The 22118-nt window shown below is 43.9% G+C and overlaps 3 protein-coding genes across 8 annotated transcripts in view; 2 read left to right on the forward strand and 1 right to left on the reverse strand.

Moving 5' to 3' along the window:
* Positions 1–969: 969 nt before the first annotated feature.
* CFAP90 (cilia and flagella associated protein 90) lies at positions 970–8256 on the forward strand. The gene is made up of 3 exons (XM_009938648.2): positions 970–1152; positions 4381–4497; positions 8083–8256. Exons 1-3 carry the CDS (start codon positions 970–972, stop codon positions 8254–8256), a joined length of 474 nt encoding a protein of 157 aa, XP_009936950.2.
* Positions 8257–11449: 3193 nt separating this feature from the next.
* On the reverse strand, positions 11450–20485 carry FASTKD3 (FAST kinase domains 3). Its single transcript, XM_009938615.2, is given in 7 exon segments — positions 11450–11728; positions 12491–12605; positions 13897–13966; positions 15141–15303; positions 15884–15969; positions 18417–19025; positions 19028–20485. Coding segments are annotated over 7 exon segments (1956 nt in total). The 5' UTR covers positions 19845–20485; the 3' UTR covers positions 11450–11632.
* The window catches only part of MTRR (5-methyltetrahydrofolate-homocysteine methyltransferase reductase), a 30321-nt gene continuing 28597 nt past the window's right edge, over positions 20395–22118 (forward strand). For 5 of the 6 annotated variants that reach the window (XM_075416793.1, XM_075416795.1, XM_075416794.1 and 2 more), the window contains exons 1-2: positions 20395–20479; positions 21815–21950. Coding sequence is in view for 3 of the 6 variants with exons in the window: in XM_075416791.1 (XP_075272906.1) it covers positions 21931–21950 (20 nt within the window). In the remaining 3 variants the exon portion in view is untranslated. The remainder of the gene's footprint in view (positions 20480–21814; positions 21951–22118) is intronic. The other variant, XM_075416792.1, reaches the window with a different exon arrangement.

The raw sequence follows: 22118 nt of genomic DNA on the forward strand, positions 1-22118 counted from the left end.
AGAGCGCTGTTGTGAAAATGCTTGCCAAAAGATACCAGTAACAATAATAAGAATAGCAATGCTCTACCTGTGGCTGTCATACTGTGGTTGGAGAAAGGAACAGCAAATTCAAGTGAGCTGGTCGCAGATCCGCCAAGCGGCACAGTACGAAGCAGCACAGGCATCATTACATGCGTGTATCAAAACAGGATAACCGCGAGGTGAATACTGAAGCCAGGAGCCTGGTGCCACCACAGCAGAGCAGTGCTGGAGTCAGCATGTGGTCAGGGATTCGCGCCGGGGAGACGCCTGCTCTCAGTGCCCCCGACATGGGTGTCTGCGTGCGAGAGGTATTTCCAGCGGCGCGGCTTGACATGGCCGAACACCTCGTCGAAACCTGCGCCCGCACGGGCGAGGAGGCCAAAGAGGCCCCAAGTTCCCCAAGACTCGAGATCCTCGCCCTGCCGGGAACTCCCTGCGGCGGCGTGGTTCTATTCAGCCTCTCCACCTAACAGGGGATTTCTGGACTAGTGCGAAGAGCCACGGGAGAAGCTCGGCCAGGCTTTGCTCTAACCTCCTCCCGCAGCTCCCGAGGACGTGCGGGGTGAGGAAGCCGGCCGTGAGGGAGGGCAGTGCTGGAGCCCAGGGCCAGGCCGCCTGCGGAGCCAGCCCCGAGGCCACTGATCAGTGCTGGGCCCGCAGCCTCACCTCGGGCTGCCCGCAAACCCGCGCCCCCAGGCTGAGCACTCCTCTCTGGAAACGCTCCTCCGGGCTCCTCGCGGCCACTGCCACTGAGGCCCAGCCGCACCCCGGGGGGAGTTCCCGCCAGGCCACCTCAGGCAGGCCTTGGCCCGGTGCTCCCCACGTCGGCAGCCCGTTTCGCGGCGCTGCGGGCCCCGCCGCCCGCCTCAGCCCTGCTGCTCAGCCGCCGGAAGGCCTGTGGGCCGCGGCGTGGCGTTGCCGGGTAACGGCGGGCGGGCGGGTGGCAGCATGGCCTCCTCCGCCCCACCAGCACCGCCGGCCGCCCCGGGCTTGGGAGGGGCAGCGGAGGAACCCAGTGTCTCGACGGGAAGGAGGGGGCAGCCTCCGCTGTCCTCCCTCTCCGCCTTCAGCCACATCCCGGCCAGGCGGGAAGGGCCGCCGGAGCTCAGCTATTTCCACCGGGAGGCCAAGGTGAGGGAGGGCAGGAGCGAGCCAGGGTAGAGCTGGGGAGCCTCGCAGGGCCTTTCCCCGTGGGCTTCTGCGCAGCGTAGTGACATCGCGCTCGGCCCTTGGCGTGAGGGACCGTGATCAGGGAGAAAACCCGCGTTGACATTTCAAAGGCCGGCAGCAGTGCTACGCGCTGCTGGCGAGCTGGGCTAGCCCATACCAACATGGCTGGTTTTGTCTTAAGGCCTGTGGGAAGTGTGACGGATGTTGGGTGCGTGCGGATGGGAAGCAAGGGCAGGGCCCGTCACTGGGCGGCGAGGGAAGGCGTCGAGAGACGCAGTCTGCTGAGGGCGAGCGGCCCCGGGGCACCGCTGAAGCGCTGGGCGTCCCGTGGGGGAACACAGGCGAAGGCGTCCTCTTTCGCCAGGCTCGGACACGTCGCCTGGGCTTTGTTCTAGTAACGCCGCACGCTCTCAGGGAGCCTTTAGTAAGGAACCGCTCTGTTTGCAGTCAAGGGAGGAGGTTTTCCACATGCACCGCACAACTTTTCGATATGCTCAGCTTTAATAAAGAAAATCAGTAGAGCTACTCAAAACAATAACATCAATGTACGCCTTGATAACTGAATGCTTCTAAAGATGTTACGCTGGCACTTCACGTGCAGTAGCTCCAGCAGGCCTGCTGGGAGCCTCCCCTCTGTACTATGTGCTGCCCTGTATCGCCTTTGTCCCTCATCCCTTCAGGCCTCATATTTGAAATCAGAAATTAAAACGGTCTTGCACCTTCAGCCTCAGCCCGGCTGTGCTCGCTGGGTAGCAAACCTTTTTCTCCCTGAAGAGAGTCATATGAGACATTCAATTTAACAGCTTTTCCCTCCTCAAAACTAGCATTAAAAAGTTCTGAAATGTCGAGTATTACGGCAACATATATTTAACTACAGCAGTAGATACGTGCCGTGAATCCCCCCTCCCCACCCAAGGGACAGGCTGCAGAACGTGGCAAGCAGTGGGCAGCGATGACTGGCAACCCAGGTGAGTCGACAGGTCCTGTGGCCCTGGGATCTGGGCAGGGTGCAGGCCAAAGCGCTGGGCGCTGGAGGAACAGCAGGCTTCCCCCACTGGTGGGGCGACCCTGCTAAGAGACAGGTGGATTTGTAGCTTCAGACTCTCTCATTTGTTTCAGCGTCGCCTTGGGAAGGTGCGCTGAGCCAAAGGCGAGCGGGCACAGTCGGTGCCACGCTTGACAAAACACGGTAGGGAGAGCACCAGAAGGGTCGGGCTGGGGCAGGTCAGGTTATTTATAGATAAAGGGAATTTCATTCATTTTTGCAGCTTAAATACCTAATAAAACCAACTGTGTGTCAGAGATTGAAGCAGAGAGAAACAGAGGAAGATATGCTCAGCACATGGCCAGAAGCCAGAAATTCCTGATTTTTAATCTCTTGACTGACAGTTGCTCCCTCGATTGCTTTACATAAGTTACTGTAGCCAGTCTGCATGTTGTTTCCTCTTCTGTGACATGAAGAACGCTGTTACCTATTTTATGTTGTCTGGAATATTAATGAATGTTTGCAAAGTGCTTAGCTTTAGTAGCAGCACACAGAGGATGCCCACCCTGAGTGCAAATTTATTGTCTGCTCTGCATGGTTCACTTGCTCTGATGGGTTTAAGACACAGCTCTCCACCACCTAGGCCAACTAAGTCAGCATTTAACAACAAAGAGAAGCAACAGCAAAATGTTATCAGTATATTGAGCACAATAGTGTTGCCTCTACACATCTGGCAGAAGATCTTAAACAGATCATCTGGGACAGGGCTAGTTTTTAACATAACAGGCTGGCTACCTATCTGCAAGTTCCAGAAAGAATGAAACATCTGCTCTGGCATGGGTAACAAATAATGGACTAATAAGGCCACCTGAATAACAACAAAGGAGCAAATAACATTCCCAGTGGTGAGCACGAATTAGACGCCCACTAAAATTCTGAATTAAACTGGTAGCGTGGGGTGGAAAGGACAAGCAAGGAAGAACAGAAATAACGGTAGTAACAGAGGTGACAAATCAGATGCAGAATGCTCTTGAACATGCCTGAAATGCTGTGAGGCTTGATGGTTTCTGAGAAATGAAGGGATGGATAGGTTAACTATCAAACCACCTCTCCTCTTGGCAGAACGAAGTAGTGGAGATGCCCTTCCAAATGAAGCCTGTGATTACAGCAGTGCCTCACTAGCATTCTTACCTATGGGTGCCTCTTAACGGAACTGTTATAGCCTGCTTGACCTGCCCTGACTTGACTATTTTTGGAGGATAGCATTGTAAATTGTAAGACTCAAAACCCAAGAGATTTTCAAAGGCTAAAGTGGGCACGCTGTAAAATGAGGTAAAAAAAGCCAACAAAATGCACAATTATTCAAATTTGTAGTCAGCTGTGCACAAAATCATTGATTGGTGACCAGAATATGGACCTTTTAATGAAGTTCATTTGCAACTGACAGCATATTTCAACAGGGGATTTTGCTCTTCTGTCCTTGAAAACTTTTTTTTGTTTTGAAATTCCCGTGATTCCAGTGATGAGACGACTTCTTGATTGGATTTCACAAATGCATTTATTAGCATATCAGATCTTTAGTGTTGCTTATTTGGATGCAACTATGTTAACAGGAATCATTAATACAACAATATTCTGGCTTGGGGTGTGCTGTGTTTCCATACACGACCGATACATGCATACTACTGGATCACAGGATTACCACTGTGGCATGTTTCTGAACTCTTCGTAACTCTTCTTTAATCAGAAATTAAATCATGATTTCACTGCAGGATACCTTTGTCTTTTTCATTCCAAATGAATTTTGAAACTGCTTGTTTTCCTGTTACATTACAGTGCCAGATCATTTGACAAATTTATAAACTTAAGAAGGAGAATATAAAGGTCAGAAAATTAAAACAAATAAAACAGTTACATTTCCAAAAGTTACAACAGATTACAGGGAAAAATGATGTAAATTGTCACCATGGAAATTTCAGAGCTGAACAGACTTAAAAAAAGATATCAGGTGTTGTTAGGTATTTTTATTGCAGACTGTTCCAAAGGAGTCACCCAAACTTGCTGATGGTAGCTCAGTAATACTACAGCTGTCATTATCTAATGCTCTGTGTGCACTGTTCAAGTATTGATTTGACTGCATATATTCTGTAACTTGTAAAGTTAAACAATACTGTGAATTATCCATTTTTTACCCTTTTCTCAAGACAGGAGGTGTTTCCACTTATGATGCCATTTTTAAAAGACCAGAGGGTTACAACAAAAGTCTTCACCGATGTGACAGAGAACACGCAAAGGGTCGTGGTCTTAACATTAATGAGGAGGTAACCCTTTGATAAATTCATAATTATCTTTGTTAAAGGTATTTTGATGTGGCTAGAGACTATAGGCATTGTTTTACCCTTTATAATGCAGCCTGTATGGCAGCAGAGGAATCGGAAGGAGGACATCATTGTCCTCAGCCTGGAGGTTTAGGAGGAAGCATTAGCCAGTTGAAGACACCCGAGTTAGCTCCTGCTCTTTGGCGTCCCGTAGATTTCTAAGTAACAAGCCGTATGCAAGTCAAAGCGTGGGGAAAGGGATACACACAGAGAGGCAAACCCTCTGTTGCAGAGCTTCAGGGTCACCGAGAGTGACTTCTGAAATGCCTGTGCCCCTCGAGCATTTGCAGTTCAGGTGATCCCGCGGCTATTTCCATGATGCTTGAAAACTCTTCTCTGAGAGGACTGGATTCAGGGGCCCTGACTCAACCACTGCCCTGTGACATCCACCCTCCCTACGCCAGCATTTGCTGACAGAGCCCGAGTCTCTGAAGCTGGTGAGTTTGCTACACAGACTTACACCAGACTGGCAAACTGACACCAGATTGCCCTGCAGGAAGACAATTCGTAGGGTGCTAGTGCAAAGGACTAGTCAATCAGAAGACCTGGGACATGCCTGGAAAAGGCTGGCCAAAGCATTCAAGGCCAGCAGAATCTGGGTTTAGTATGCTGCCTGGTAGCTAAGGAAATATGCAGCCGTGTTTTTAAACAGCTGACTTGAAAACAGAAATACTGTAGTATATATACATATATAAAAATATGTATTTTCCCATGCAGCATCTGAATAATACACATACATACATAAGTGTGTATATATATACATTTATATTTATACGCATACATACACAGAGAGGCAGAGGCTGTCAAAAACCAAATGAAGTGCAACCTCTGTGCGTTCATGGCCTCAGAATCCTGATGGATTGATGGGATATAAAGAGGTGGGTAGGCCTCTTTTGGGGATTTATATGTAATAGAGACAGAGGAAAGGAGAAAGAGACAAAAGTTAAAATTACTGCAATTGCTGCGTAATCAAACTGTTGAGATTTGGGGACAAAGGGCACCGCTTGTGATTCCTCTCACTAGCAGCTATGTATGCCAGACATATCGGTGCGTAGCCACGGTGCCCTTCAACTCTACCAGACAATGCAGGGAGTGTTAGGTGCTCCCAGAGGAATCCCAGGAGTGCCCATTACCATCACCTGCTCATGCCTAGGAACTCAGCTGCAAGTCTGCCTGAGGCCAAAAGCCATGTAAATGACTGCTCCAGTTCAAAATGAGCCATTTTATTTAAACAAAACAAAGCCAACCCCTGCTCCCCAATACCAAGCTCAACCTCCAGCTGGGAAATTTGTGTAGAAAATAGTTTATCAATGCAGTGTTAAGGTTTCTTACTGAGCTCTTGTGTCATTTCAGTATCACCAAAACTCACTTTCCTACTAGTTTGCTTTCTAAAACAAATGCATATAGGCCAGAATTCATACCAGCTCTGCTGTGGGCGGTGCACGCAAGGGACTCTGCCTGAACAGGTGTCCCTTAATCCAGCCCTTTCATTGGCATGGAGACACATCAAACCCAGAGCCGTTAAATGTTACAACATGATCCTCCTGCACGTGATAACACCCAACACTGGACTTATCTATGACCAAGTGCAGGTCAAGTACTCAATGCCTGCTCTTTAACTACCTCAGTGGCCCTCACAAACTTTATATAATAATAAAAACTATATTATAAAACATAATAAATAAAATGGCTGCAATCAACATCTTTCTAGTACAACATTGAAAGGGGACAGGCTGAATCCACCACAGTACGTTCCTTTCCTTGAAGCGGGAAAACCCAAACCACTGCAAGGCAGCCCTTCATTTCCTGCAGAGAGCCTGGGTGCACCCAGGGGATCCAGCAGTACAGTCACAGGTGCTCGGTTTAGCTACACGAAGCGCAGTGACTGCAGCGGAGTGTTAGCACAAGGCTGCCACTACTGATTTCAAGCATTAACAGTGCCAGAACTGCGTGCTGCGAAGGCATGTAGCGGGACGCTTCCTAGCCAACTCTTGGAAAATCTGAAATCTGCTGAATGCCAAACTTGCAAAGATGAAACGCCACTGTGCACAGTCAGCGCTGTGCTGCCAAGGATGCTGAAAACTGAATCTTATTTACTTAAAGGGAGCACAAACTATCTGAATTACATATTGCTGCCCACCATTAGCACTGTAAATTCTGTATCGCTGGCAAAGTCTTGATGGTACAAAGATTCTATGATTCCTCCTTTTTTAACATTTATCCAAAACTGGGGGAGGGGAGGAAATGGTCTTATTTATGCCTGCCACTCTTCTTGACTTGATTTTTGTCCTGGTGGGGTTATAAGTTGGTGTACTGAATAGCTTTTAATGGGGTGGAGCAAGGTAAGGAGGAAGGGTAGGGGAAGAGTTGGAGATGAATGGTGTTTTTAGAGTGGACTTTTCCGTGGTTTTTTTTGAAAAAAGGGTTTGGAGTATCTTCCCAATAATCTCAGGTCTGCTTTTGTCCATGAGTCTGGAAATGTCTCACATCTGACTGCCCTGCTATGAGGCCCCTCAGATCTGAGCTCCCATCTGCATCCTCACAGGAAATGCAGGGGCTCGTGTGCTTCACAGGCTCTATGAGAAGTGCTGATATGGCTCAGACTTGCGCCTGTGGCAGCAAAGGAGTCACTGGTTTGCACTTGAACTGTGGTGTGGCATCCCCACTTTGATTCTCCTTGTAGATATTATTTATACAGTAAAACTAGGTAAATACACTGGGGACCAAGGCTTATTGTGTTAGCCAGCGAGCAAACATACAAGCAGCCTGATAAATCTGAGACTTTTGGCTAAGGAAAGAAAAAACAAATCCTCTCTTTCCCTTCTGACTCCAGAGCTCCCTGTTGCTGTAGCACAGGAAGGAACTGCAGATTGCAGATAGTGATTGCACAGTCACTTGAAGTGCAGTGTAGCAAGAACAAGCTTAAAATAATCTTTTCTTGGTTACATTATTTTTCATCAAGTCCATTTCCCATCATTTCAGAGCAGTTATTTCTGTATCAAGTACAGTAGTATATGCTTTGTGTCCTTCAGGGAAAGCTTGCATGGACTAGTGGTTTCACTGAGTTGTGCAAGCAGGGTAGGTGTTCCTGTAACAGGGGATACAAATTAAACCTCTCCTGTTTTTCAAATGAATCATGCAAGTCAGTGCACAAGAAAAATAAGAATGAAAATAAAATCTGTGCCACTTTCCAGTAACACAGCATTCAGTTTGCCAGTAATCACATGGTAATTGCATGTGTGTGTGTGTGTTTAAAAAAATTATCTGTCCACAGTAACTCGTGACACAGCTCCATGTCATCTTGTCATCTAGTGATACATTGATGGTTTACTAGTATACATAAAAAACTAGGTCAGGGATGGAACAGTAAGAGTGCAGATCACTGCTAAATAAATATACATCCTTATAGCAGATGCTGTACAGTTCCATCTGTTATTTTGCCCCTGGCCACAGCACATTGACCAGCAGATAAATGCCAAGTGTTTGCTCTGTGAATTTTCTTACAAAGAGAATTTTGTATTTTCACAGGAAATGGCAAGACCTGTTGCTGTTCTGTCATCTTCGGAGTATGGAAGACGCATAAATAAGCCCATAGAGCAGCTGATCAGAGATCATGCAAGGGTTAATCGCATGCAGGCAGAATTCTACAGGAAAAATGGCATCATCTGCTTATTAGCAAAACCCGGCCTGGATCCATGCTAAATCTCTTGTACATGTCATTACCAGCAACATTTATGTGGAAAAAAACCCGCCTTGCATCAAAAAGCAATATGGTGCTTTTGCCTTTCCCTCTACATTTTAGTTAATGAGAATGATTTGTATTAAAAATAGGATGAAATAGCAACTGTACTTTTCTTCATGCTACTTCAAATACATGTCTTCTCTTTACAGTCTCATATAAAGCTCATAAAGAAGAGCATCAGCAAGAGCTGAACGTCATAGGTAGCAAGGCTGGAAACGAGACCTGTTGGGTGAACAGCTGCTTCCCTGCTATTTCAGGCAGTGCTTCCACATAACTATTCACAGACTTAACATTTAAGTGAGCTTGCTTCTCAAGGTATCAGTGGTTACTGACTTCTTAATCCGTACAGGGATTACAAAATTGCTAGGTGTTATTTTGTCTGTACAACAGCTGAAACCGGGATTCAACACAGATTTTCCAAAATAGATGGGCTTACCCATAAATGGGCAAGGAAAGAACCAATCTGACTTAAGAGAAGTGCTTAGCAGTTTCCACAGACTTCAAGTGGAAGACAAGTTAACTGAGTACTTAGCATTTAAACAGACAAAATCTGGGCTTGGCTGATTTCAGACATCCATTTTGCTGACTTTCACTATACAAATGGTGACAGAGTGATTGATCTGTTCAAGAATGTCAGAAGAAAAATCATCTGTATCCAATGCTGAAAAAAAAAAGTAATGTTAGGATAACAAGCACTAAATAGTATGGAAGAAAGGATGGCAAAAACACAAGGGTTTGAGCAGTAGCCATTTAAAAAGCGTGATTAGAGTATATGTCTAAATCTGCTTAAACATTTAGTGCCTTGTGTTCTCACTGAATCCAGTACTCCAGTTACAAGGTAATTTCAGGAGGACTGTCTCCTGCAGAGTGTGCATCAGTTTGGTTCTCAAGTGCCATTGATCCTGCTGTTGTTTAAAGCTAAGGCAGTACTTGCTCAGAAAGGAACAACAGCCGGACTGATCATACCAGAACGAAGACTGTAAGTCCACAGCTTTGACTGACACTGGAGTTGTGTCAGCTACTTACACATAGGAAACCTATGTATTTGTGAACACAGTGAGTCTCCTAGTAAAAAGTAATGAAAACAAAGAACTGCTTAATCTGTGGCCTGGATAAGTAGTAAATCAGGCCATCAATACCACTTGTTTGGCATGATGTGAGAAGCAGAGCACACAGAGCAGCCCATTCCAGGAGGGGTTTCTTACTTTCATTATGCATGACCTGTAAGTTCCTTTACATTCAATAAGCTAGCAACAAGGGGGCAGTAACTGCTACATTCCTTTTCAACAATAAATACTTCATTAAACAACTCCAGCAGTATTAAATGAAAAGGAATCAAAGTGAGAAGGAAATGTTTTCTAACAATACCAGAATGTTTTTTCAGGAATCAGTGTCAAGTGTATAACAGTGAAGAATGACATGGAATATGGCCATATTCTAGGCAGCTTATTTTTAGTTTGGGACAGTCAGTACAAATTACTTCTTTTAAGTAGTCTTGCTGTATTTACAAACCATCTGTGTTTGAAAAACTACAAGCAATCATTTGTTTGAGAACACCACCACCTTCTGGCCTCTGTGAGAAACAGGCATCATCAGCTCACTTCCACCGTGGGGAAAGGCATGAGTCATCAAAACACCAGTGTGAAGTTTTCCCATCTCCTTTTTTTGCTTAGGTTACCCCCTTCTCTTTCAGTCCCTTCTCATCCCTCCCCACTTTTGAAGGCTTTTCACAGGCTGTTCCTCCTATTACTTGTTTCTCATTCAGTTCTGAGTGGCTGATTTCTCCCTTCAGTGCTCAGTTAGTGTCGAAAGAATACCTTGACAATTTCTTCTGTATTAGGGAGAAGTTCCTTGTAAATGTCTGAAAAGACATTCCAGTCATTCTCCTTCCATTTTTCTTTTGCTAGGATGACAGCTGGTAGGTTAACCATGTGCGGTAAGCTTCCCAATACGCTGTTGGAAAGTGTCTTGTTACCTCCTGGTGCTCCCTTACCTGTCAGTGATGACATACCACTATGAGTAAGGGTTTTACACATGCAACAAAGTAACATTAACAGAATGCACAGCATGACACAATGTACATCATATTTTGGAACTGGATTTTGCATCCCAAAACCTCCAGGGATTGTTGGAACAATTGATCGACATCTGCAACTCACAAATTATTAATAGTAGCCTTGGAAGGAAAAAAATGGCCACGTTCTGTATCTACTGGTGAAACACACAGAACTTCAAGGATGTAAAAGTTTCACCTGTTTTTTATCAAATCGTAATACCTAAAATCAAACCAGCTCATGCTGGAATTTCTGCTTTGCTACTCATAAATAATAATTCCACATAGGACAGCATGCACAAGCGAGCCTGCAAATGTGTTTTACATGGCAGTTCAGAGTATATGTTACGTGAGCGGAACTAAGGCTATGTTATTTTCCCTTCGTCCATCTGTAAAGCAGCACGTTGACCCAAGTTAGGGCATGATTGTTCCAGCTGAAGTGGTTACTGGTTCCAGTTCTCAGTTCCACCCTTGTGCCAGAAATTATACCCGTACATAAAAAAGGACTACGCAGGACATAGTTCTTCAGAGCTTCAGAGCGTAATGAGTTTCAGTTTAGGCTCGAATGGCAGGCTGTAAACTGAAGGAACTCTGGAGTGCACACGTGACCCCATTTAGCCAGGTTAGCTAAAATGCCACCAAAGACAAAACTACAAATAGTACATACCCACAGAGACAGCTGTGCAAATCCACTACCCTACAGCAGCTGTTCTTTTACAGAGTAACGTGAATCTTTTTAAAGAATGCTCTCATCTTCTGTAAGGCATTGCTATTTCGTGAACAGCATTCTACATCTCTTAAGTATGAGCAATAAGTCAATTCTGCTTGTGCAACTACTGCAAATTTTAGTTTTATGAAACACTTGGGAAATCACACAAACAGCTATGAGTAAATTGGACAATTTCTTTTTGTACTGTCAAGAAGAGCCCTGATTGGTAGGTAGCATGGCACATTCTGTACATTCAGCACCAGCCAGTATGCTTGAATAGCCCATCTGTGCATTTGCAGTTGAGTTAGAACCAGTGAAAATACAAAGGAAATGCAGCACTGACTTTCTGGCACTTAGATCTGTTAACTTATAATAAATATTTACACAGAACTTAAGAAAACATGTTGCTCTTTATTACTCTTTACATGTCAGTAGTTCCACATATTGGAATGTCTCACATTCAGAAGCTCAAATTATCTTGGATGGAGTTATTTAGAAAACAGAATTGTTCTTCCATGCACAATATTTACACTTCATACGTCAACCTGTGATTTAGTGTTGTTCTCCAGTGTCATCAGCTGAGTCCATATGTATGAGGAAAGATCTTCTTGTGTAGATAATCTGCCACCTTTCTGCAATTTTGTAGACTGTCTATCTCAAAAAATGAAATCTGGGAAAAAAACAAAAATGATTGCTGGAAATACCTTTTAATAAACAACTGGGTAAGACTGATGCTCATTAAGCATATGTAAAACTACGCATCAAAGATTTGTCCATTTTAAAATTAAACATTTAATCCTAAGCGTATTATTGATCTGTAAATCACCTGCATAGAGATCACTCTAAAACAGTGATATCCATTACAATTTAAACTAAGTTAATAACAGAGTTAGGCTTATGATGTAAGTGATTATAAATGGGAAAGAAAATTCCAAAGTCTAGAAGTAACTTTTTTGGTCTAAAGTTTGTTTAAAAATAAAAATACCCCTATTAATTCAACAGGCAAAATAAAGGATATACTCTGTTGTGAAAATACTACTTACAATACAAAGCAGTTCCTTTTTTTTTTTTTAACTCCTCTTTTTAAACTCTAAATTCAAATTGAAAATCCCAATTCTACTAAACCCTTAGACAATGTTTTCCTTTAAGTCAAGATTTGAACCTTAATCACTGTAGAGAAGTACTCTTTCATGCAGCCACTATTTGGCAGAAAACACAGGCAGAATATACCCATTGATTCAAGGAAGAAAAGGAAATTCTGTAACACCCTCAAAAAGGCAAAAGCTAGGCAGAGAGAACATAACATAGAAAGGACAAGACTACATCTGCCTTAGGAAGTAATTGCAGGTATAGTTTTAAGCATTATAAAATAATCATTTTTCACTTGCTTTGTTAGCCAGAGCAAACGCAAACCACTGTCTTTGGACTTTACCTGCACAACTTCATAACCAAGTAACTGAAGATGTCTCTGTTTAATAGCTTCTTCTCCCAACAGATTGTGGCTGTTAACGCAAAATCTGTTTTGACCATCAACACAGAGGGCGATTCTAAAATCAAGCACAAGTGTGGCATAAAAAAAAAAAAAATCGACTATTATAATCAACCACAACTACAGCAGTTCCTAAGAAGCATGACACAATACTCTTACTCCCTAATACCTCCTAGAATTAGATGTTGTGGGATGGGAGTTCCCTAGTTCAGGACCATTTAAATCACTCAATTTAAGGGTGGGAGGGGGAAAGCCTGAAGATTAGTGAAACTGATCTGGAAAGCTTATTTATATGCTCTGAACAAAAATTACCATACAAGTTAGTAAGAGTTTGATATTTTTAATGCTACTATTGTTAAGCTGTTTTAAATTCTTCTAGAAGGAAAAACATACAAAATTCTTGTCTCAGCGTGAAAACATTTCAGCAGCTGAATTTATTCAACTTCAATATTAGTGAACATGTTAAAGTTAAGTTCATGCTAACTCTGTTTAAGTTAAACCTGTATGTAGGGTTGGCAGCATCATGGACTATAACTATATTTTTTCTCCTTGGTGATAAAAACCGCATCAAATTCAACCAAAATTTGTATATCCACTGTAAAAAAGTGGCTTAAATTTTCAGTATGTTAAGTATACTGTGACCTTATTTACACATGAAAGGTGTCATTTAACAAAAAAAAAATCAAAGCCCTTTCCTAAACATTTAAGCTTGGGATTTTTTAAAGAACCTATATTAGTCTGTGTGTCTTGTGAAGGTTAAGCTGTACAAAATGTAACCTTTTCAAAGACTTTTATCCACAGAAGTGCAGTTGCAAATACCAGATAGGCAGGTTGCTTAACTTTGTATCCAAGGTTTCTCAACTTAATCATCGTTTAACATATTTTTTAAACACCTATACATTTTTCAGTAAAAACATCATCTGTAGCAAATATCCTCCTTACACAGGATTCCTTAGAGAGGTAAATTTGTGAACTCACACTGGCTTAAACTGTGTTAAATCTATGCGCACATGCTCAATTAGAATTAATTTGGTTTTAATTTGAAAATGAATTACTGAAGATCAAAATACATTATTACAAGCCAAATCAGGATCACTTTGATCTGACTGTCACTGGGTAGAGACTAACTGTCTGATACTGTATAGTCAGGAGGCAAAATAATGAAGAAAAAAGTGCAGATCATTCATTTTGCCAACCTTGTGTCCTTTTACCAGTGGTTTCAATATGAAACCTTAGCTTTGTTGAGGTCGATGGCAAAACTCCAATTAGCTTAGATTTTGCTGGAGTTTCACACTGGATGCTCTTTGTCACCATTAACATTTTACCAGGGGTTTCTTTTATTCTCTTACCGTCTGTGTACCTCTTCACATTGGGCAGCAGGCAATACAAAACCTTCTTCATCTAATTTAATCTCAATATCTAGTATAGATGAAAAGAGAAGTGACATTAAAACTCATTTCATACAACAAACTGTTTACTGTGATTCTCATCCTCATACAGTTAATTGTTTTACAAAATAACTAAAATACTGTCGCAATACTTTTTTTTGCTGAATCACAGAAGCTTGCAAAAATTCATATAGACTATTTAACATAAAGAGTGATAATTAGTAGCACTTCAGCCTTTCATAGTGCTAACAGCAAAGTAGTGTTCCAAGTCCACTAAAAACTGTTATGTAGTTAAATGGCACTTTGCAGGCTGGATAGGGCCTCTCGAATTTTGAGGGCTTTGGGGAGAGACTCTCCCCCTTCCCTTTTCCTTTTTATTTTTCTCAGTAATTCCCTAATTTGACAGATTAGGTCAATCTGCAAACAGAGTTTGGGACCTACACCCTGCCATCTTCCACCTCATGTGGAAGCTGAAATACAGAATAATTCTAGAGTTATCCCTTTTTTTTTTTTTTTTTCATCCTCACGATGTCCGTGGGGTCCAACAGACCCTTCTCTCAATACCTTCTTTATCCTCCACCCCTCTTGGGTACGCATCTTTCCTCATCATTACCTTTTCTCAGTTTCCCTCCCTGCTGCATGAAACACTCTGTTCTGCCCACTTCTCTCTTTCGGTCCACAAACCCCCACTGACTATACACAGTCAACAGTTGTTGTTAAGGGGACAAGAGCCCAGCTGAGCTGGGCAGAGGACTGACAACCTTCCAGCTCTCCCTTTCTCCACTCACCACCAAAGCAGAGAGATCAGACAAGTGCCATTGCCTCATTTTGCTTTACATTATACAAACGGCTTACAGGATAAGTAAAAGGGGAGCTGATAGTAAAAATACAGAACACAAGAGTTAGCAGCTATTTTCAGTGCAGACTGGCTTTTGTAAATTCCAAGTACTGCTGCAGTTCCTTTTCTCTCTCTGCTCTTCTTTCTCACTTTGAAAATGCATTTACTTGAAGTTCCCATAATGTTTCCTCATTTCGGACCTTCTACAGAGTTTTGTATTCCAGTTCACTTTTCCCATATTTGCACAATTTAGAATGCACACCAAGGGAATAAAACCAATCATTTTTATTTCTGGAAAATAACTGAGCCTAAAGTTTTGACGGCATAAGTACAGATTTTACTATTGCTCTAAAGAAATGTCACTTACCAACTGTATAGAAATATGGTGTTGATACCTCTGACGCAAAATATGTTCTTTTTTTCAGTAAATAAAGTAATCCAGTCTTCACCCTTTTGAGGAGGTGAACATCCAGGGAACTGTGAGGTGTGAGAAAGGATTTTACTTGATACTTTGGAAGGAGTTTGGGACCCTACACAACAACAGAAAAACAAATCAAAGCGAAGAAAAACATTTTTTCTATTACCTCATAGTAACGTAGCAAAATGTGTAGTGTGCATTTCAAAGCCATGTCTATTGAGAGACCTACAGTCTGATGTATGATCTGCTAGAACTTAAATAAAACAAAACAAAAGAACAACCACCAGAATATCCTCAGCAAGCTTCCATGCTATCACGCTGGACGTATCGCTTGTGACAAATGCACATCTGTTACCACTCCTCTGCAGTCAGGCCAGCACCAACGTGCCTGATCTCTTTTGTGCTCCAACATTTCACAGGTCAAATACAAAAATGGAATTGTTGCTGGAAAAGTACTCAGAAATACTCAAAAAGCACTTTTAACTTAGAGCTAGTCAGTTCCGTCAAACATACAAACATACCAAGTCAATCAAACAGGTAGAAATCCTTCATATTTTCATCAAGGAAAAAAAAAGCTGTTTTGTCCAATTCCAATTTTTTTATGGGAAAGAATCTTCAACTAATTATCAACAGGGCCCTAGTGACCTTATCACCTCTTGTTAACATCAGTTCTGTTTTCATATGTGCCGTACCTCATAAAATGGGCACTCCAGGGTAACAGTGAGAAAAAGCTGGGTTAGCTGGGAGGTAACAATTCTGTCCAAACCAGGTGGCTGAGCTGAAACAAAAATAATCAGGCTTTCAAGTATACCTTCAACAAAGTATCTTTATACAAACCATCATACAGCAGTTAGCAAAAGCTATTCAGTGTAACGCGCAGAGAAGCTTCTTGATCATTATCATCCTTGATCATTGTTTGAATGAACAGAAAGATCAGTTGCAAAATGATGTAGTTAGAAAAATGAGGAAATTATTTACAGAAATATGAACACAAAAAAAAAATACAACTAGCAAGATCTTAGTTAAGACTGTCGTACTCTTTCACAAAAAAATAAGGATCTGAAAGATGCAGGAGGAATAGGTTTGACTGGAGGTCTCAGAGAAATATCCCATTTCTTTCTACCTACAACCCCCTCTCCCCAAGTTATAATCCCAGGATTTCGTTGTTTCACTCACTTTTTTTTTTTTAATCTGAAAGTAGGAGATAATACTGAAAAATTTCAGGACATTTGTCTACAAGTGTATACTTCAAGAATCTTTCATGTTATGTGCAAAGTATTGTTACGGAATAGTAAAAACCTCATGTAGTGTAAGATGTTAATCATCCACGTCCTCTTCGCAAGTTCCTGTTCTGAACTTTCACCACTCAAGTGGAATACTTTTAATATATTCTTTTAAATCAATATAAGGGTCAGTGGTACTATGAGATTTCTCATTTTTGAAGTATCAGCTTGAGAACTTTAAAAGACATTCTGTTGTTTAGTATATGAGGAATGGCTGCTTCCTAAAAATCAACCTCTTAAGATATTTTATGTTGAACAACTAAAAATTGAGTGACCAAAGTTTCTAATCACTTTGAAAACTTGACTTTTTATGTAGTTTTATTAACAGAGCAATCTTATTTGAGATCCAGAGAAGTCCCTCATCTTTCTGGCATACCTTACATATCCCTATAATGCTGCTAAATATGCTTTACAATCTAAAACATAATTACTTAAAATCTATAGCTTACAACTGTGTTGTTCATAACAGGTTTGTGTCCAAAAGTGTTGGATTATCTAATAGTTAGAGCCAAGGACATATCACATGGGGGATGTTCTAGAAGCATACTAGACCGGGGAAAAAAAACAATTAGGTGAAGGCTGCCCTTGCAGACGAGACGGTCTTGGATGCAGTGGGTAAGCAGACTCTGAGAGCTCCTAAGCAAGATGGGATAAACCATGGGGTAGATTTTTAAATTTCGTAATGTCTTCCTCAGTATGGTAAGACACAGGGCCAAGGACAGGACTGTAGTGCTCACTCAAAGGTAGCAAGGAAAGGGGCTCAGGGCACGAAACAAAGATAGGCACGGGAAGCCTCCACCAGAGGAGTGTACTCAGCAGACAGGATGCCAATGGGAAGAAGCATCACATAACCACAACAGCTTCTAGATTAAAAGTAATTTAAAAACCAGGATGAAGCACCAGTCTTTATGCCTTGTTAAAACATATGTGAGCCTTACAATTCAATTTACATTTTTACCTAGGTAATTTAAAAAACCATACCAGCCTAGCCTTAACTGCTCACATTTACAATGCTGTTACATTTTACTGGTTCAGATCTCATTTCTGTTTTAATTAAGCCAACAATTATGCACTGCAAAATAATTTTTTCAGCTTTATCCATTTACCCTTTTAAGTTTTTATAAGCTGATCATAACAGAATACAAGAGAAAAATACAACCAAGTTGGAAACAGCATATAATACAATAATCCTTATCCTGAAAGAACAGAAGAGTAGAGATGACAGCAGAAGTTCTACCTGGTTCTACCTTACCCCCACCTGAAAAGCTGGACATGACGCAGCCTGCCAGAAGGTAAGGAATGAAGTGCTAGCATCACTAATGTGCAATGGACCTTTTTTGAATCATAAGGCAAAACAGTATTTGAAAAACACATTTGGTACTGCCAGAGATTTACAATTCTGTGTATATAGTTGTAAAACGTTCTTGTCAATAACAGTAATTTAAACTCTTCCTGTCTCAATGCTACACCTCACTTCTATCTAGAATTTGTACTAATCTTGACCACAGTTTATAAGGATTTTTAGATTATTTTTTAAAAACAACAATGAATTACTTCTGTAGTAATAGGTGAGCTTTCTAGTAACACAAGTAAGTTGTGGAACTAACTTTTCTTACATATTATAATTTGGTCCCAATTTTTAAGGCTATGAACAGGTTTTCTGACAACTGTTGATCGTGTACCTTGCCCTTAAGAGTCTCAGGAAGAGAGTGGGTTTGATGCTTAGGAAAATATCCACAAATATGGATACAAACTGAAAGACAACTGCAACTGTGACAAGGAAGCAACAATCTTTGACCTCCTGATCACTATTCTGCAGCCACCTTAATCAGGTCATTGTTGATTTGACAGATGTAATTGACAACAAATGGGTTCTTGACAAGAGACGCACCATGTAATAGAAGGAAATGCGGAACGTAGCAAGAGAAACACTGCTCCTTACCTTGAAGCTGTTGCAGAAAATAGGGACTAAATATTTTTGGCAGAAAATTTACTGGATAACGTTGAATAAGGACACATGAGTGCAGCAGATTCAGCAAGGCGTGAGGCTTAAAGTGACTAAAGCGAGTATGCAGTACGGTTTCAAGCTTCCTGAACAAGGAATAAGCACTTGAAGGGAGATAGTTAAGAGTCCCAAATGGTGCAATACACTCAGCAGTCTGGTTGGTGGTAAATCTGTCAGCATCGGAAATGAAACCTTCTGCCGCTGCATCAAAGATGGGCTTAGAAAGGATCATCTTTCGGCAGCAATACAGTATGACTTTGCTGACTGTTTGAGGATGCATGGTAAAGATGGACTTGAGAACCTGTATTTCCAGTGCCTCTGTGAAACTCTGTTCACGATGTCCAAAGTATAGGAAGGCTTCCAGTACATTTACCAGTTCGTCACCTGTGAAATATGGAATATGCTTCACAGAATGCTTACATAGCGCTGTCACTAAGGGAACTACCCGAGTCTGATGAAGAACAACCAGTGAATTCAGTATTATGCTTGTGAACGTTGGGCTCAGCTGTGAAACTATGGTTAAAGTGACACTGTTCATTCTGTTAGCAAGTCCTGATAGTGTTCCCCTTCCCTGGCAGTCACCTGCAGCATCTTATAAACCATCACCATTTCCTTGGGACTCCACTTCTCAATGTCTTTTTCTTGCATGCGGTTCACAATTTGTTCCAGCGTCGCACAGCTTGCGCCTTCCAACTCAAGCAAACTCTCTCCAAGAGCACACAGATTTTTCGCAGTCAGCCATCCTTTACCAAGATGTTCCTTGCTCTCTGAAAGCAAGCTTGCCATCAGCGTGCTCTGGGGATCTATACACAGTTTTACCAAAGCTTGCAATGCATTCAGCAGCCCATCATCTGACAGTCTTGAGGATTCAAATTCAAACTGGAAGCATAACGCCCTGAAAACTTTGTTCTCTAACACTCCTTCAGGGTTTTTCAGACCATCTTCATCCACCTCAACTTCAGAAATCCTCTGCAGGGCTCCTGATGCCATAGTGTCAGACATGGCTTCCGGAGAGCTAAGAAAGTCAAAAATCTCTTTTGACATGCAAAGGCTGTTTAATTTTTTGAAAAACAGTTGCTCATCCATCCGCTCGTTATCAGATTTAGGACAGGTCCCAGTATCTCCACAAATATGCACGGTTTCATTAACAGACTGCATCCGCAGCTGTACGTGGTTTTTTCTACAGAAGGTATACCGAGATTTATCTTTGAAACACAGCACCCTCATGGCTACGGGGCTACAGTTTTGGGGCTTTCGCTGCCCACTGACGCAGCTCAGCCTTTTGCTTAGGGTCATCAAAATGGACCTGCTTGCTGGCGCGCTGGGTGAGTAAAACTGGAAACTTTTTCGGCTAATCAAAGCCATATCGGATCGAGGGCATTCTCAAAAGACACTTAGAGGACGAAAACCACCTGTAAATATGTAGCTCGGAAAGCAGCACCGGTGTCATTAATACGCACCAAAAAAATCCACGTTTCAGCGGCTGAGGACGAGCGGGACGATCCCACTCCCACGGCCCATAGCGCAAGGCAGCGCCAAGGGAAGAAGAAACCGCCGGGAGCGGCGAGACCAGCGCGACGGGGCTGCGACGCGCCTCTGCCCCGCGCCTCGGACAGGGAGCGGCGGGGCGGCGGCGGGGACGTTTCCCCAGGCAAGAACCGAGGGAGGGGGCGCCGGGCCGCGGAGCTGAGGCGGCACCGGCGGGGCCTCCCCGGCCCGCCCGCCTCACGGGCCCAAGGCCTCCCTCCCTCCGCAGAGAGCCGGGCCCGAAGGCGCCGGGGCGCGTCCCTCCCGCCCCAGCGCCCACCGTTGCCTGCCGCGGGCCGGGGAGCCGCTCCCGCTCCGTCCTCTGCCTCCCTCCGCCGCTAGCGTCACCCGGCGAGCCGCGACGGCCTCACCTCGGCCGCCATGACGGGCAGAGCGGGGGCTGCCGGGAGCTTCCGGCGCTCTCCCGGCGGGAGGCTGCGGTGCTTGGCTTCGGGAGCACGCTGGGTCCCCGCGTACGTACGGATCGAACCCGCAGGCCTCAGCGGCGGGCGGGGCGGGTGCGCGCCCTGGGGGGCGGCGGGGGCCGGGCGGGAGGCGAGGCGCGCGGTCGGCGGCGCTGCGGGGGTGCCGTGGCCGCAGCGGCCTGCGGGTGTGCGGCGGGGGACCGGCCTCGGCGCCCTCGGATCGACGTCCTCCCTCGGGGACAGCTCTCCCCTGTCCCGCGGGGCGCCGGCCGGGTTCCTCTGGGCGGGAGGTCCTGGGCGGCCCTGGGCCCTGGAAGGCTTCGCGCACGGGTGTCCCGTCGCTGTCACCGCAGTCTTTGTATTTGTCTTGGTCGTAGAGTGAGGGTGATTCTGAGCAAGCCGGGAACGGTTGGAAAAATCATAGAACCATAGAACGCTTTGAGTTGGAAGAGACCTCTAGAGGTGATCTAGTCCAACCCCCTGCAGTGAGCAGGGACATCTCCAACCAGAGTCCTGCTCAGAGCCCTGACCAACCCGGCCTTGAATGTTTTCAGGGATGGGGCTTCTGCCACCTCTCTGGGCAACCCGTTCCAGTGTTTCACCACCCTCATGGTAAAAAATTTCTTCCTTGTTTCTAGTCTAAATCTACCCTCCCTTGGTTTAAAGCCATTACCCCTTGTCCTATCGCAGCAAGCCCTGCTGAAAATTTTTTCCCCGTCTTTGCTATAGGCCCCCTTCAGGTACTGGCAGGCTGCTGTAAGGTCTCCCCGCAGCCTTGTCTTCTCCAGGCTGAACAGCCCCAACTCTCTCAGCCTGTCCTCGTAGAAGGAGGAAAATGACATAGGAGTGTCTGCACGGCTCCGAGGGCACAGTCCTGCAACCTGGTTTAAAGCCACACAGAAGTGTGTAAAGCTGCTGCGGAAGGCTCTCGTGTTTTTCTCCTGTCCGTGGCCACCCAGTGTGAAGTTTCTGACAGACCCAGTACATGAAGTAGGCAGTCTGGCCTCACAGCACTGCGACACGACTGCTAGGGCCAGCACATCTGGTTCAGTGAAATGTGTGGCTGGCACTCTCAGGTGGCTCATTGGCTCCTACGGTGTGTTGGTGCACGGAGCCGATGGACTCCCTGTTAATCCTTTGTGGACTGTTAGTTTTCTGGCTTTTCTGAGTGCTGGATCACATGAGCTGTAATATGGAGTTTCATCCTTAGTTTCATGTTAAACCCTGGTTTGAGCCTGGATATCCTGGGTTGTTTTTCCAGCTTAAACTTTGTGTTGTTTTTTGGTGTGTGACTACCAACACGTTAAAGGCTCATCAACATGTTAAATTCCTCTAGAAAGCTCAATAGTCAAGAATTACCATTTTTTCCGCTCTTTATTTCAGTAGAACTCATATCACATAAGTGGAAGCGGCATATTGTCTTTGAAGAGTGTCTAGTGCAGCAAAGCAAGAGCAGCGAGGGCAATATGTTCATCTGAGTGCAAGTCTGCTCCTGGTTTATGGCTGTGTTCATCTGCAGGTAGGCACGGCCAATTTTCCTTGCTTCTAGCAGGCATTACGCAGTCAGTTTGGACATGAAGCTCTTCTGGTTGATGACAGAGAGAAGATGCTCTCACAGGGAGAAACTCCTCAACTTGTATAGTTAAGATCAAATCAAGATCAAAGGAGTTCGTTGATCTGTTAATGA

This window comes from Opisthocomus hoazin, chromosome 3, assembly GCF_030867145.1.
Source record: "Opisthocomus hoazin isolate bOpiHoa1 chromosome 3, bOpiHoa1.hap1, whole genome shotgun sequence".
In the NCBI taxonomy this organism is placed as follows: Eukaryota; Metazoa; Chordata; class Aves; order Opisthocomiformes; family Opisthocomidae; genus Opisthocomus; species Opisthocomus hoazin.

What these genes read in the sequence shown, in the direction of transcription:
- CFAP90 (XM_009938648.2), top strand. Translation starts at nt 970, where the DNA reads ATGGCCTCCTCCGCCCCACCAGCACCGCCGGCCGCCCCGGGCTTGGGA. An exon ending in ATTTCCACCGGGAGGCCAAG is followed by an intron (nt 1,153 to 4,380) that starts GTGAGGGAGGGC and finishes CCTTTTCTCAAG; the next exon opens with ACAGGAGGTGTTTCCACTTA. An exon ending in GTCTTAACATTAATGAGGAG is followed by an intron (nt 4,498 to 8,082) that starts GTAACCCTTTGA and finishes GTATTTTCACAG; the next exon opens with GAAATGGCAAGACCTGTTGC.